At 24.3% G+C, this 16,614-nt stretch overlaps 1 protein-coding gene across 1 annotated transcript; it reads left to right on the top strand.

The window, feature by feature from the left end:
• The first annotated feature begins 479 nt into the window (after positions 1-479).
• LOC122508465 (PAX3- and PAX7-binding protein 1) lies at positions 480-16,497 on the top strand. Its single transcript, XM_043621831.1, has 16 exons — positions 480-826; positions 1,410-1,588; positions 2,050-2,218; positions 2,369-2,468; positions 2,740-2,894; positions 3,039-3,124; positions 3,266-3,465; positions 12,418-12,607; positions 13,355-13,478; positions 13,629-13,817; positions 13,945-14,144; positions 14,332-14,482; positions 14,584-14,779; positions 15,062-15,260; positions 15,637-15,755; positions 16,126-16,497. Exons 1-16 carry the CDS (start codon positions 652-654, stop codon positions 16,175-16,177), a joined length of 2,484 nt encoding a protein of 827 aa, XP_043477766.1. The 5' UTR covers positions 480-651; the 3' UTR covers positions 16,178-16,497.
• Positions 16,498-16,614: the final 117 nt, after the last annotated feature.

The raw sequence follows: 16,614 nt of genomic DNA, 5'->3' as shown, positions 1-16,614 counted from the left end.
AAAGCGCCACCTATAAAATTGACAGATGGCGCTTTGATTTTATGGCAATGCGCATGCGCAATCGCGCGAAAATTTGTAACAAATATTATCATGTTAAGTAAATTGAATTATAAAAATTAAAATTAAAATCTAAATCTGTTATTTGTCACCCTGATTCATATTTATATTGTGGAAAATTAATCTACGTCTTCTATTAGTAAAAAGTAATTATATTTTTAAAATTGTATGAACTTTTTTAAAGTCCTTCACTGTTCGATATATCGATTTTGTCAATGTTACCAACTTCAAAAAATATGAAAAATACCACCCACTTTATTATTTTAATTAATAAATTATAATTAATAGAATCAAAAATCGAGAATAAGTTTATGAACTGCTTTAGAAATTGTATGAAAATTAATTTTGTTTCTATTCGAAAGAATTTGATGAACATTTTTTTGAAATTAGACAAACTTTAAGGTTAAAATTCCTGCAGATAATTTCAAAGCACTAGTGAGTTGAAAATGGCGATGGCAAGGTGTTGGGTATCTCATCGTGTATTGCCAATAAATCGGTGATTGTTGTTTGACAAGTGTTAATTAATTAATTATTTAGCTTTAATTGTGTAGAGAAATAAAAATTCAATAAAAGGTAAAGGAAAATTAAAGGAAAATGTCGCTTTTTAATAAGCCAAAACGAAATATTCGTCGACGACATTTCAACGACGATGATGAAGATAATGAGAACAGAATGGAGACAGAAGACGCTCCAATTGTCAGAGTGAAACCAAAGAAGAAGGAAAAACCCAAACAAACGCTCCTGAGCTTTGGAGAGGAGCTTGATGAAGGTATTAGAAAAAGGGCAAAGAGTTTATTCTTCAATTAACATCAACAGTAAATGTTTATAATGATTATAACGTTATAATTGCCAGGGGCAAATAACCTTTTAAATCCTCATGAATTTTCTCTTAAAATTGCAATTAGAAGGAAAATTTTTTTTAAACTTTTGTAGGAATTTACATCCTATGTGTTACTAATGTTGTTACGTAATATTTTAACAATCGCTTCGCTGAATTATCTAGATTATTCTATCTATCATTTATTGGCTTTACTCAGGTGTTAAAAAGAGAAGACATTAAAAATTAATTTCATTTTCTCCATAAAGTTGACTATTTTTATTTATTTATAAAGTAAACAAACAATAAAGGAAAAAGAAAACAAAATTACAAATAGAAAAGTATTTAATATCTGTAAATACAAAATAAAGTAGGTTATATATAAACAATTTCTCATTTATAAATTTCAATTTTTCATTTTATTAAACTAAGTATTAAGTAGTATTTATTTATTATTAAGTAGTAAATTTGAATTTCTAGAATTAATAGTCGAATTGTTTGTTATTTTTATTTAATTGCATATTTATGTTTATAGCCGATGAGGGAGAAGTTTTTAAAGTGAAGAAATCGTCGAGAAGCAAAAAACTGATGAAACTACTTGATCACGAAAGAAAAAAAAAGAAAGGTGAAGAGAAAATGCAAGTGGACTCTGAATCATCGAACATGTCTATTAAGCAGGAAAAAGATTTAGAAATAAAGACAGATGATCTAGTAGTAAGCTATCTCTATGATGTTTTACTAGTATTAATTGTCTGCTATTAATTTCAAGTTACTGGCTTCGAATTTTCGATATTCTCTACATTTTCTGACCCTACGTATAGAAATTAATGAACTATACGTTTCTTTTTTTTCCCAATTTTATTTTTATAAAATAGAAAACATTTTCCCTTTCCCCTTTTTTTAATACTAAATATTCTCAGTTTAGAATTAATTAAAGAATTGATACATTTTATTTTATTTTTAAACCCTGACGCAATTTTTAAATTTTTACCTTAGTTTTGAAATAATTTACTTTTTTTAAAATAAAATCTTTGCTATAAATATTTTTAATATTAGTGTAAAAGAAGGGATTTTTTTCGAGATTTTATTATGAACAGTAGTTGAAAGGATCGTTAAGAAGGATCTATAAATTTTTTCACTTTTAATTCTAACTTTTCTTATTTTTGTTTTATTAGGTAAAAATAAAGAATACTGGTCCATTGATTTTAAATGGAAGGGCCGCATTGGCTGCTGGTAAAGATGACTTTTCGTCAAACGAAGAAGACGAGGAGGAAACGAATGGACATAAATTTCATAGGAACAAAAATTCAGATAAAACAGATAGCATGAAAATGTTTTTAGAAAGTATGTTCAATTTTTTATCTATTTACAATAAAATTTCCATTTTTTTTCAATTCAATTATTTCAATTTATTGGAAATCAAATACAGCATGAAATTTAAATTAAATTAATTAAAATTAATATTAATTTTTAAAAAATAATTCAAATTTTCAGGTGGATGTATTCCTGACGCTGCTATGATTCATGCGGCTCGCAAAAGGAGGCAAAAAGCTCGAGAATTGGGAAGTGATTATATTCCCATTGAGGATCGAAGGTAAGAATTATTCTGAATAGAAAAAATAAATAATTTCCGCCTTTTTTATGCGAATAAAATTGAAAAAAAAATTTATTAAATAATTGTGGAAGAATTTACAAAATATTTATGAGTAAAATTATATTTCAAACAGAGAAAATAAATAAATTATGTTTTAAAATAAAAAAATAAAGAAAATTTTTTTAAAAATATAATTTTTGTTTTTTAAAATTAATAAGAAAATGTAATTTTAATTTTTTGAAATATAATGTAATTGTTTTCGAACTAACAGTGACGAGAAAGGTAAATCGAGATTAATCAGAGAAGAGGATCACGATAGAAGTGATGATGATTCCGAGGAAAGAATTGACATGATGGTGAATATGGAGGCGAGGGACAAGGAAAAGAGGAGAGAAGCCATTTTTGCCTCGCAAGCAAAACAAGATTGTAGGTTTCAATTAATTTCAATTTTGTAACATTTCATTTATTATCTTAACCTTAATTATTTACATTAATTACTAAATTATTCATTCTCTTTGTTTTCTATTGTTCTTGAAACTAATTGTTAATTGTTTAAAATACTTTTAATAGTTTCAGATGATGAGGAAAGTGAACACGGAAATGGAGAAGAGGAATGGGAAGCTCAACAATTTCGGAAAGGTGTGACGGGAGCTCAAGTAGGTTTTATTTTTGCGTTTATTATTTAATTAACTAATTAAATTAATTATTTATATTATTTAATATAATAATTAAAGAATAATTATTGTTGTTGTTCATTTTAGAGGAAAATTAAAAAATTGTCTTTTTTTAATGTTCAGATAGCAGCAGCTCAGCAGGAATCTCTCATACAACAACAGTACAATGCAAATATGAATACGAATCCAATGATTGCACCAGGTGTTCCTTTAGAAATGATAATGATGCCTGCACCACCACCCCCGCCAATAATTCATCCGCCAGATCCAATGAAAACTGTACCCGTCACTCCTGAGGAAGTTTTGAATAAAATGCGAGCAAGGTAACGTTAAATTTAATTTTCTACCTCACAGCTTTTTATTTCTTTAGATCGAGAAATTTTCTCACAACAAAATAAAAAAAAACGAGTCTCCAAAAATTAATCCTATTCAAAAAATATATTTTATAATATACTAGCCAAACTATCCGCGCGCAAGCGCGCGGGAATGTTGTGTGGGGCTGCTTATTTTAAACAATTTAAAAAATTTTAAAGAAATAATTATTATAACCTAACAAAGAGATTTAACTAACTAAAATTCAAATAATTTCACTCAATGGTCTCAATTTAAATAGAATTTACATTACTAGACTTAAACTATGGCTAGAACAATTACAATTAGTATCTGGGTCATCTTTTGCATTGCTTATTTTATAAAGCCATTTTAAATTAAATACTTTTTAAAGAAATAATAATTATTACACACTGAAAAAAGTTTTACTTGAAATAGCGATAAGTTTCTCTAGAATAACGAAAGTATTAATTGAAGCACTGAAAAATTTCGCTACTAAAGTGAAATCTGTAGTTCATCCAGCCAAATATTTTTTGCCGTGCATAACGAAAAAAGAATTAAATTAACATCAGATTTTCTACATTAAAAAAAAACGAATTCAAATAGAAATTAATCATTTTAAAACTTAACCAAATTCACCCCAGAAATCACTGAATTCGATAATTTAGAAGAAAGTCAGACAAAAGCAGGGTTCCTACAGAATCTGTAAATCATGGAAATCATGGAAATGGTATGGAATTTTTAAAAGGCTTCTGGAAATCAGGGAAATCATGGAAAAGGCCTGGAATTTTTAAAAGATTCTAAATTTTTTCAGTTTTCCATTTTTTCTCTTGAATAAAAATTCGAATAATAATGAAGCTGAATCCTATAAGAGAGAGGAAAAAATGTTGAATTTTAAGAAATTCGGATTTTTCAATTTTTTCGAATTTATGATAATTTTAGATTGTTTACCAAAGAGTCGAGCCTATTAAATAAGTAAAGTATTTTCTAAAAGCACAAAAATAATGAAGCTAAATCCTATAAAAGAGAGGAAAAAATGTTGAATTTTAAGAAATTCGCATTTTTGAAATTTTTCGAATTTTTGATAAATTTAGATTTTTTACCAAAGAGTCGAGACTATTAAATAAGTAAAGTATTTTCCAAAAGCACAAAAATAATGAAGCTAAATCCCATAATAGAGAGGAAAAAATGTTGAATTTTAAGAAAATCGAATTTTTGAATTTTTTCGAATTTTTGATAATTTTAGATTGTTTGCCAAAGAGTCGAGACTATTAAATAAGTAAAGTATTTTCTAAAAGCACACAAATAATGAAGCTAAATCCTATAAAAGAGAGGAAAAAATGTTGAATTTTAAGAAATTCGCATTTTTGAAATTTTTCGAATTTTTGATAATTTTAGATTTTTTACCAAAGAGTCGAGACTATTAAATAAGTAAAGTATTTTCCAAAAGCACAAAAATAATGAAGCTAAATCCCATAATAGAGAGGAAAAAATGTTGAATTTTAAGAAAATCGAATTTTTGGAATTTTTGATAATTTTAGATTTTTTACCAAAGAGTCGAGACTATTAAATAAGTAAAGTATTTTCCAAAAGCACAAAAATAATGAAGCTAAATCCTATAAAAGAGAGGAAAAAATGTTGAATTTTAAGAAATTCGCATTTTTGAAATTTTTCGAATTTTTGATAATTTTAGATTTTTTACCAAAGAGTCGAGACTATTAAATAAGTAAAGTATTTTCCAAAAGCACAAAAATAATGAAGCTAAATCCCATAATAGAGAGGAAAAAATGTTGAATTTTAAGAAAATCGAATTTTTGGAATTTTTGGAATTTTTGATAATTTTAGATTTTTTACCAAAGAGTCGAGACTATTAAATAAGTAAAGTATTTTCCAAAAGCACAAAAATAATGAAGCTAAATCCTATAATAGAGAGGAAAAAATGTTGAATTTTAAGAAATTCGGATTTTTGAAATTTTTCGAATTTTTGATAATTTTAGATTTTTTACCAAAGAGTCGAGACTATTAAATAAGTAAAGTATTTTCCAAAAGCACAAAAATAATGAAGCTAAATCCCATAAAAGAGAGGAAAAAATGTTGAATTTTAAGAAATTCGGATTTTTGAAATTTTTCGAATTTTTGATAATTTTAGATTTTTTACCAAAGAGTCGAGACAATTTAATAAGTAAAGTATTTTCCAAAAGCACAAAAATAATGAAGCTAAATCCCATAATAGAGAGGAAAAAATGTTGAATTTTAAGAAATTCGAATTTTTGAATTTTTTTGGAATTTTTGATAATTTTAGATTTTTTACCAAAGAGTCGAGACAATTTAATAAGTAAAGTATTTTTCAAAAGCACAAAAATAATAAAGCTAAATCCCATAATAGAGAGGAAAAAATGTTGAATTTTAAGAAAATCGAATTTTTGAATTTTTTTGGAATTTTTGATAATTTTAGATTTTTTACCAAAGAGTCGAGACTATTAAATAAGTAAAGTATTTTCCAAAAGCACAAAAATAATGAAGCTAAATCCTATAATAGAGAGGAAAAAATGTTGAATTTTAAGAAATTCGGATTTTTGAAATTTTTCGAATTTTTGATAATTTTAGATTTTTTACCAAAGAGTCGAGACTATTAAATAAGTAAAGTATTTTCCAAAAGCACAAAAATAATGAAGCTAAATCCCATAAAAGAGAGGAAAAAATGTTGAATTTTAAGAAATTCGGATTTTTGAAATTTTTCGAATTTTTGATAATTTTAGATTTTTTACCAAAGAGTCGAGACAATTTAATAAGTAAAGTATTTTCCAAAAGCACAAAAATAATGAAGCTAAATCCCATAATAGAAAGGAAAAAATGTTGAATTTTAAGAAAATCGAATTTTTGAATTTTTGATAATTTTTGATAATTTTAGATTTTTTACCAAAGAGTCGAGACTATTAAATAAGTAAAGTATTTTCCAAAAGCACAAAAATAATGAAGCTAAATCCCATAATAGAGAGGAAAAAATGTTGAATTTTAAGAATATCGAATTTTTGGAATTTTTGGAATTTTTGATAATTTTAGATTTTTTACCAAAGAGTCGAGACTATTAAATAAGTAAAGTATTTTCCAAAAGCACAAAAATAATGAAGCTAAATCCTATAATAGAGAGGAAAAAATGTTGAATTTTAAGAAATTCGGATTTTTGAAATTTTTCGAATTTTTGATAATTTTAGATTTTTTACCAAAAAGTCGAGACTATTAAATAAGTAAAGTATTTTCCAAAAGCACAAAAATAATGAAGCTAAATCCCATAAAAGAGAGGAAAAAATGTTGAATTTTAAGAAATTCGGATTTTTGAAATTTTTCGAATTTTTGATAATTTTAGATTTTTTACCAAAGAGTCGAGACAATTTAATAAGTAAAGTATTTTCCAAAAGCACAAAAATAATAAAGCTAAATCCCATAATAGAGAGGAAAAAATGTTGAATTTTAAGAAAATCGAATTTTTGAATTTTTTTGGAATTTTTGATAATTTTAGATTTTTTACCAAAGAGTCGAGACAATTTAATAAGTAAAGTATTTTTCAAAAGCACAAAAATAATAAAGCTAAATCCCATAATAGAGAGGAAAAAATGTTGAATTTTAAGAAAATCGAATTTTTGAATTTTTTTGGAATTTTTGATAATTTTAGATTTTTTACCAAAGAGTCGAGACTATTAAATAAGTAAAGTATTTTCCAAAAGCACAAAAATAATGAAGCTAAATCCTATAATAGAGAGGAAAAAATGTTGAATTTTAAGAAATTCGGATTTTTGAAATTTTTCGAATTTTTGATAATTTTAGATTTTTTACCAAAGAGTCGAGACTATTAAATAAGTAAAGTATTTTCCAAAAGCACAAAAATAATGAAGCTAAATCCCATAATAGAAAGGAAAAAATGTTGAATTTTAAGAAAATCGAATTTTTGAATTTTTGATAATTTTAGATTTTTTACCAAAGAGTCGAGACTATTAAATAAGTAAAGTATTTTCTAAAATCACAAAGATAATGAAGCTAAATCCCATAAAAGAGAGAAAAAAATGTTGAATTTTAAGAAATTCGGATTTTTGAAATTTTTCGAATTTTTGATAATTTTAGATTTTTTACCAAAGAGTCGAGACTATTAAATAAGTAAAGTATTTTCCAAAAGCACAAAAATAATGAAGCTAAATCCCATAAAAGAGAGAAAAAAATGTTGAATTTTAAGAAATTCGGATTTTTGAAATTTTTCGAATTTTTGATAATTTTAGATTTTTTACCAAAGAGTCGAGACAATTTAATAAGTAAAGTATTTTCCAAAAGCACAAAAATAATGAAGCTAAATCCCATAATAGAGAGGAAAAAATGTTGAATTTTAAGAAATTCGGATTTTTGAAATTTTTCGAATTTTTGATAATTTTAGATTTTTTACCAAAGAGTCGAGACTATTAAATAAGTAAAGTATTTTCCAAAAGCACAAAAATAATGAAGCTAAATCCCATAATAGAGAGGAAAAAATGTTGAATTTTAAGAATATCGAATTTTTGGAATTTTTCGAATTTTTGATAATTTTAGATTTTTTACCAAAGATTCGAGACTATTAAATAAGTAAAGTATTTTCCAAAAGCACAAAAATAATGAAGCTAAATCCTATAATAGAGAGGAAAAAATGTTGAATTTTAAGAAATTCGGATTTTTGAAATTTTTCGAATTTTTGATAATTTTAGATTTTTTACCAAAGAGTCGAGACAATTTAATAAGTAAAGTATTTTCCAAAAGCACAAAAATAATAAAGCTAAATCCCATAATAGAGAGGAAAAAATGTTGAATTTTAAGAAAATCGAATTTTTGGAATTTTTCGAATTTTTGATAATTTTAGATTTTTTACCAAAGAGTCGAGACTATTAAATAAGTAAAGTATTTTCTAAAAGCACAAAAATAATGAAGCTAAATCCTATAAAAGAGAGGAAAAAATGTTGAATTTTAAGAAATTCGCATTTTTGAAATTTTTCGAATTTTTGATAATTTTAGATTTTTTACCAAAGAGTCGAGACTATTAAATAAGTAAAGTATTTTCCAAAAGTACAAAAATAATGAAGCTAAATCCCATAATAGAGAGGAAAAAATGTTGAATTTTAAGAAAATCGAATTTTTGAATTTTTTCGAATTTTTGATAATTTTAGATTTTTTACCAAAGAGTCGAGACAATTTAATAAGTAAAGTATTTTCCAAAAGCACAAAAATAATGAAGCTAAATCCCATAAAAGAGAGGAAAAAATGTTGAATTTTAAGAAAATCGAATTTTTGAATTTTTTCGAATTTTTGATAATTTTAGATTTTTTACCAAAGAGTCGAGACAATTTAATAAGTAAAGTATTTTCCAAAAGCACAAAAATAATAAAGCTAAATCCCATAATAGAGAGGAAAAAATGTTGAATTTTAAGAAAATCGAATTTTTGGAATTTTTCGAATTTTTGATAATTTTAGATTTTTTACCAGAAAGTCGAGACTATTAAATAAGTAAAGTATTTTCTAAAAGCACAAAAATAATGAAGCTAAATCCTATAAAAGAGAGGAAAAAATGTTGAATTTTAAGAAATTCGGATTTTTGGAATATTTCGAATTTTTGATAATTTTAGATTTTTTACCAAAGAGTCGAGACTATTAAATAAGTAAAGTATTTTCCAAAAGCACAAAAATAATGAAGCTAAATCCCATAATAGAGAGGAAAAAATGTTGAATTTTAAGAAAATCGAATTTTTGAATTTTTTTGAATTTTTGATAATTTTAGATTTTTTACCAAAGAGTCGAGACAATTTAATAAGTAAAGTATTTTCTAAAAGCACAAAAATAATGAAGCTAAATCCTATAAAAGAGAGGAAAAAATGTTGAATTTTAAGAAATTCGGATTTTTGAAATTTTTCGAATTTTTGATAATTTTAGATTTTTTACCAAAGAGTCGAGACTATTAAATAAGTAAAGTATTTTCCAAAAGCACAAAAATAATGAAGCTAAATCCTATAAAAGAGAGGAAAAAATGTTGAATTTTAAGAAATTCGGATTTTTGAAATTTTTCGAATTTTTGATAATTTTAGATTTTTTACCAAAGAGTCGAGACAATTTAATAAGTAAAGTATTTTCCAAAAGCACAAAAATAATGAAGCTAAATCCCATAATAGAGAGGAAAAAATGTTGAATTTTAAGAAACTCGGATTTTTGAATTTTTGATAATTTTCGATAATTTTAGATTTTTTACCAAAGAGTCGAGACAATTTAATAAGTAAAGTATTTTCCAAAAGCACAAAAATAATGAAGCTAAATCCCATAATAGAGAGGAAAAAATGTTGAATTTTAAGAAATTCGGATTTTTGAATTTTTGATAATTTTCGATAATTTTAGATTTTTTACCAAAGATTTAAGACTATTAAATAAGTAAAGTATTTTCCAAAAGCACAACAATAATGAAGCTAAATCCCATAATAGAGAGGAAAAAATGTTGAATTTTAAGAAAATCGAATTTTTGGAATATTTCGAATTTTTGATAATTTTAGATTTTTTACCAAAGAGTCGAGACTATTAAATAAGTAAAGTATTTTCCAAAAGCACAAAAATAATGAAGCTAAATCCCATAATAGAGAGGAAAAAATGTTGAATTTTAAGAAAATCGAATTTTTGAATTTTTTTGAATTTTTGATAATTTTAGATTTTTTACCAAAGAGTCGAGACAATTTAATAAGTAAAGTATTTTCAACATTAAAAAGTTTGACATTAAAAAATATATAAAAAATGCCAATACTTAACCCACAAAATTTAATTTTCAAAACAAACAAATGAATGCAGATAATTTGCTAACGGTAAGGAAACTTACGATTATTATAATGTATTCTTTAAATATTGTATATATTATAATATATATTTAATTGAATATAGAATATATTATAATATATCAAAATGAGTATCGAACATATTATGATATTGAATAATAATTAATTTAAAAAGTACAAAAAAATAATAGAATTTTAAAATAAAATCAGGGTTGGCACAGGTCAGGGAAATCAAGGAATTTAGAGAAAAGTCAGGGATTTCTATTAAAAGTACTGGAAAAATATGGAAAAATATTTAATTTGCAGGATTCATAATTAATTAATTTATTTAATTTTTTGATATAATTATATTTAATTAATTATTAAAAATCATGGACTTACAGAGGAATTTTAGTTAAAAACACTAAAAAAAATTTAATTTTAGAGAAGTTACAAATATTTGCAGGAATTCAATTATGTTTAAAATTTTTTATAAATTTTCGCCAAAATCTCAATTAGGTATCTTTAAAAATAATAAAATTATTTTTCAAAATTCAATTATTTTCATAAATAATAAAAATTTGACAAGAATTCAACTATTTACAAAATTTTTAATAAATTTCTTAGCAAAAATTCCATTATTTTCATAAATAATACAATTTTTTTTCGCAGATTCAATTATTTTCATAAATAATAAAACTTATCAAAGAATTTCAATTATTTTTAATACAATTTTAACCTAATTCCTTGAAAAATGTAATTATTCTTGAAATTTTTATTAACATTCGTCGAAAAAATTCAATTATTTAAAAATTTGTTGATAAAATTCTTTATGAGAATTCAATTTTGAGAAACATGTATTTATTCATTAATTTTTTCATTTTTGTATTTAAATAATTGAATTTTCATAGAATTTTTTAATAAAAATTGTTTTAAAAATTAATTTCAGATAAATAATTTTAAATAATTGATAATTGTTCATTTATTTCTTTCAAAGAATTTTAATAAAATTTGTTAAATTAATTACATTTTTCGAATAATTTACTTAAAATTTTATTAAAAATAATTGAAATCCTGAGAAGAATTTTATTATCTATTTAGGAAAATAATTGAAGTCTTGCAACGAACTTTTATTACATTTTTTAAAAATAATTGTAATCCTGTGAAGAATTTTATTATTTAGGAAAAAAATTGAATTCTTGCAACGATATTTACTACATTTCTTTTAAATAATTGAAATCCTGTGAAGAATTTTATTATTTATGAAAATAATTGAATTCTTTTGAGAAATTTTATTAAAATAGTTGATTTTGAAAATATTTGAATTTCAGCGTAGAATTTCATTATTTGTGAAATGTAATTGAATTCTTGCAAAAAATTATTGAAAATAATTACATTTTTTTATGAGAATTCGTTTAAAATTGTATTAAAAATTAATTTAAATCATAGTACAATTTTTTTATTTTAGATAATAATTGAATTCTTACAATGAATTTTATTACATTTTTTAAAAATAATTGAATTAATGTGAAAAATTATATTACTTACAAAAATAATTGAATTCTTGCGAAGGATTTTATTAAAATTTTTGTAAATAATTGAATTAAAAAAAAAAAAAAAATATGGGAATTTAAATTATTATATAAAACAGGAAGATAGCGATCACTCCTAGTCGAAGACTCGGAGAGATCGCTATCTTCATGTCTTACAATAAAATTTTAATAAGTTGTTGACTTTCGAAAAGGTTTGAATTTGAAATTTTTGAAAGTCTTAATTCCTATTAAAAAATAATAATGATTAAATATTTATTTTAAATAAAACTATTCATCTTTATGAATAATTTGACAATTTGAGAAATTCGTAAATAAATGTAATAGAACATTTTTTTGAGTGTCTAATAATTTTTACAGTGAATCAGAATATTCTTAAGGCTCAGGGAAAAAGTCAAAGTTTTGTCTGTAAATCAGGGAAAAACAAAATTAATTTTTTGTGGATCAGTGAATCAAGAATATTTTTAAGGCTCAGGGAAAAAGACATAATTTTGTCTGGAAATCAGGGAAAAACAAAATTAATTTTTTGTGGCAACCCTGAAAATGATAAAAAAAATTTTGAAAATGAATTTATTTTGCTTCTTTTTTTCAGATTGGAGAATTTGAAGGAAGTTTATCGACGCCATCAATTGGATCAGGAACAATTAAAAGATGATCTCGTGCAAACGGTGAAGGAATTGGACGATGGAAAAGAACGTGCACCATTGTTAGCACAACGCTTCAATTATTACCAAGAGTTGCGTGGGTATGTCACTGACTTGGTAGAGTGTCTTGATGAGAAGGTGGGTTGATACGCTGTCACGTTTTTTTCTTTCTCTAAGAGCACCAAGGGTTTTCCAATACCACGATCGGCTTCCTTCGATCTCTCTTTCTCTCTATTTTAAAAATTTGTTTCAGTTATTTTCCCCCCTCCCTCATAACTAATTTTTGAAGTCGAAAAAGTAAAAATCAAAACATGACTTTCAAGTTCTTCAAATAGAATTGAAACGGCAATGAAGAAAAATAAAAAAAAAACTAGTCTTATTAGTAAATAAGATCAAAATTGATAATTTTGAATTTAAAGAAAAAATTGAATTTGCCGGGGGTTTCTAATCTTCTCTGTATTAAAAATGTAAATTTTCATTTTACTGTCAAAAATGAAATATGACGAAAATTGTTATGAAATTTTTTCTATCAATGGGTGTAAGTATTGAAAGATAAGCAATGACTTTGGAAGATTGGTTTCAGTATTTATCGAGCGAATTTTAATTCATTGACTTGGAATTTTTAATTTTGTTGTAAATTTATTAATTTGAGTTTAGAACCAAATTTCGAACTATTGTTGATTGATTAATTTGAATTTAGATTAGTTAATTAGTTTTAAAATACTGTTTTCGAATTAATATTCAAATTAATTGCTACGATTCGATCGATTTGAATATATTTAATTTTGCTGCGATACAATTAATTCATGATGAATTATCATTAAACTTCCAAAGACATTGAGTGTTCTTAGCGAAAGTTATTTTAAATTTGATTTTATTTTTTAGCTGCCATTGGTGGTTGGACTGGAGGAACGATGGCTGGATCTCTATGGGAAGAGGGCTTTAGAAATAATGGAAAGACGTCGACAAGATACGAGGGATCAAGCCGAGGAAATCACCACCGCTGCAAGTCAGTTACATTTTCCTCAATCGTACATTTTTATCACTTTTCTTTGGTTCTCAAATTATTTTTTCAATTCAAATTTCGAGAATTTTTTTTTTCTTTAATAAAGAATTTCAAATAATTTTACTATTTGGTTTTGATTTTTTTTTTACTTAGGGGGACAAACAATGAGAAGAGGTCCAGAGGACGATGCTAGAATTCGAAGAGCCACTGAACGAGAGGGAAGACGTGCTCGTCGGAGAAGAGCGAGGGAATTGGCCTCAAATGGACCAAAACACATGGACGGAATGTCGAGTGACGATGAAGTGACAGAACAACAGAATCTCGCTTTTAAACAAGCCAAGGGTAAAGAATGAGAAATTTTTCCCATTTTTCTTGAGACATTATAAAAAACTTCTTTTTTATAATTTATTTTTCTGACTGAAAACTAAGTTTACGAAAATTTAATTATTTTCTATCTTTTTCTTTGCAGAGGAAATTGATGAGGAAACAGAGGATATTTTCTCAGATGTTGTGGACGATTTTTCCACAGTGAAAGGAATACTATCTAAATTAGAAACATGGAAATCAACGGATATTGAGGCGTACTCTGACGCTTATGTTTCCATGTGTATTCCAAAAATGATTTCCCCTTTAATAAGATTACAATTAATTACTTGGAATCCAATAAAGGTAAAGTTTTTAAAATAATAAAATAACAAGAAAATAATAATGTTTAACAATTAAAATTTTTAATTATTTTATTTCGATTATTTTCATTTACACAAGAAAGTAAATTAAAATAAACAAATTTAATTTATTAAAAAATTAATTTAATTTGTGAATAAATTAAGTTAATTTTAATTGTGAATTTTTCTAGGAAAATACCGATTTAGAACGAACGAAATGGTATAATTCATTACTTTTATATTCGTGGGACAGTAAAGAAACTGAAGAATCACTTCGAAAAGATCCAGATGTTCGATTAGTGCCATCAACAATAGAAAAAATTGTAATTCCTAGGTTAACTTGTAAGTTCTTTTTTGTGGAAATTTTTAATTAATAAATTATTTTTATTGTAATTTTAGAAATTGATAAGTGGAATGTTTAATAATTGTTTTTCTTATTTTAGCAATTGTCGAAAAAGTTTGGGATCCAATGTCCACATCTCAAACACTTCGTCTTATAGGAACAATTAAAAGATTAATTAGAGACTATCCAAATCTCAATGATTCAAGTAAACTTTTAGGAACTTTTTTTAATGCAATTTTTGATAAAATTCAATCCGCAGTAGAAAACGATGTCTTCATTCCAATTTTACCGAAGCAGTATGTATTATCGAATATAAAACATTAATAAATATATTTATTTATAAGACTACTGAGTGATAAAGTCAAAAATTAGAATAAAACATTGATTATTTATTGTAATTATTTAAACATTGTTTTTAATTAATTTCTTCATTCAGTTTTTAACCTCTTTAAATCACTTTTTTTTATTCTATTTTATTTGCAGTTATTTTTTAAATTTTTGGCAAATTGAATTATTATTGATGGTAAATTCTTTAAAAAGGAGAAAAAAATCTAATAAATTCTTTTCCTTATTTACAGAGTTTTAGACACTAGACATCAATTTTTTCAAAGACAATTCGCAATGGCTGTTAAACTTCTTCGAAATTTGCTCAGTTGGCAGGGACTTTTGGGTGATACACGACTTAAAAATTTGGCTCTTGGATCACTTTTGAATCGTTATCTTTTAGCTGGATTGAGAGTTTCTCCTCCAACTGATGCACTCACGAAAGCAAATATGGTATTACATTTTTTAATTTATTTATTTTATTATTACAATAATTAATTGAAAAAATACATACTTGAATTATTTCCTGAAGGAAGTATTTCCTTCTTGTATTTAAAATTTATTTATTTTACATATACTTCATTAAATTTAAATTTTGTTAGAAAATATTTTTTTTCTAATTTAGAAAATTAATTCCTTTCTATAAATGTTGAATTTATTTTGTTTTGAATTTTATTCAAGTAATTTTTGAAAATATTTAAATAGAAAGAAATATTCATTTGAACGAAAATATTCTTTGAAAACTTTAAGAAAATTATTAATTATATAATTTATAATATTTATATTGTTATCATTTTATTCTAAAACATTTGCATTCTTTTTTCGGTAGATTATGAGTACGCTCCCTCGAACTTGGCTACAGGGAGAGACAATCGAACATTTAAAAATGTTCGCCAATTTGATTCTTCAATTGAGCGAGCAATTAGATCAAGCGAATCCAGCACATAAGTGAGTTTATTTAGAATCTTATTTATTTTTATTGTCTACCAAAAGTTAACTATTAAGATTTAAAAAGAAAAAGTTCTGCCATCAATTTTTATTTATCAACAATTTTCACAAAACAAAGACTTATAAAAATTCTATTAAAATTTGTAAATTTTCAAATAAACAGAATCAGAGACAAGAAATAATTTTATGGTCAAATTATTTTTTCGATCTCTAGGCTTTTTATTTGGCTTCGTATTTTTTTTTTTTTTTTTTTGTTAATTATTTGACAAGGAAAAAAATTATTTGAATAAATAATTTTCAAATAATATAATTCAAAATATTCAAAATAGTTTTCAAATAAAATTAATTAAATTTTTCTTCTCTATTTCAGTGAAGCCTGGGAATATTCAAAATCAATTATGAAAGTAATCAAGCCATCGTGAATCGTCATTCGTGAATATTTTAAAAAGTGTTTCCTTTTTTCGTGTTTAGAAAAAATTTTCTCCAAAAACATTGAGTGTTTTTTTTTATATTTATTATTGTTTTTTTTCTCCTTTTGCAAAAGAAAAAAGAAACACTACTCTCTTGTAAATGCATATAGCTTTAATAATTAAAAAGAAAAACGTCACATCTTTGTTAGACGAAAAAAATAGATTTTTGTACAGTTTCATGTTTTTGAATAGTGAACTTTTCAAATTATCTATTAAACTTTATTATGTACATAATAACGCAGAAAATAAAAACAGGAATGGGCTAAAAAAAACAGATCTCTTTATTTCTTCTCGATTTTAAAGAATTTTTGGAAAATTTATTTTCAGTTCTTGACAATTATTTTTTAAATACCTACCAAACAAAAAAAGGGAGGAAAAAGAGATAAAAT

Source organism: Leptopilina heterotoma, unplaced genomic scaffold (genome assembly GCF_015476425.1).
Source record: "Leptopilina heterotoma isolate Lh14 unplaced genomic scaffold, ASM1547642v1 Lhet_54, whole genome shotgun sequence".
In the NCBI taxonomy this organism is placed as follows: Eukaryota; Metazoa; Arthropoda; class Insecta; order Hymenoptera; family Figitidae; genus Leptopilina; species Leptopilina heterotoma.
Note: the sequence above shows the minus strand (reverse complement) of the source record. Positions and strands in the feature narration are given on the sequence as shown.

Bases quoted from the DNA above. Each gene is read 5' to 3' on its own strand.
- LOC122508465 (XM_043621831.1), top strand. From the start codon at position 652: ATGTCGCTTTTTAATAAGCCAAAACGAAATATTCGTCGACGACATTTC. The intron at 1,589-2,049 runs GTAAGCTATCTC...TTGTTTTATTAG, and splicing joins TAAAGACAGATGATCTAGTA to GTAAAAATAAAGAATACTGG. The intron at 2,469-2,739 runs GTAAGAATTATT...TCGAACTAACAG, and splicing joins ATTCCCATTGAGGATCGAAG to TGACGAGAAAGGTAAATCGA.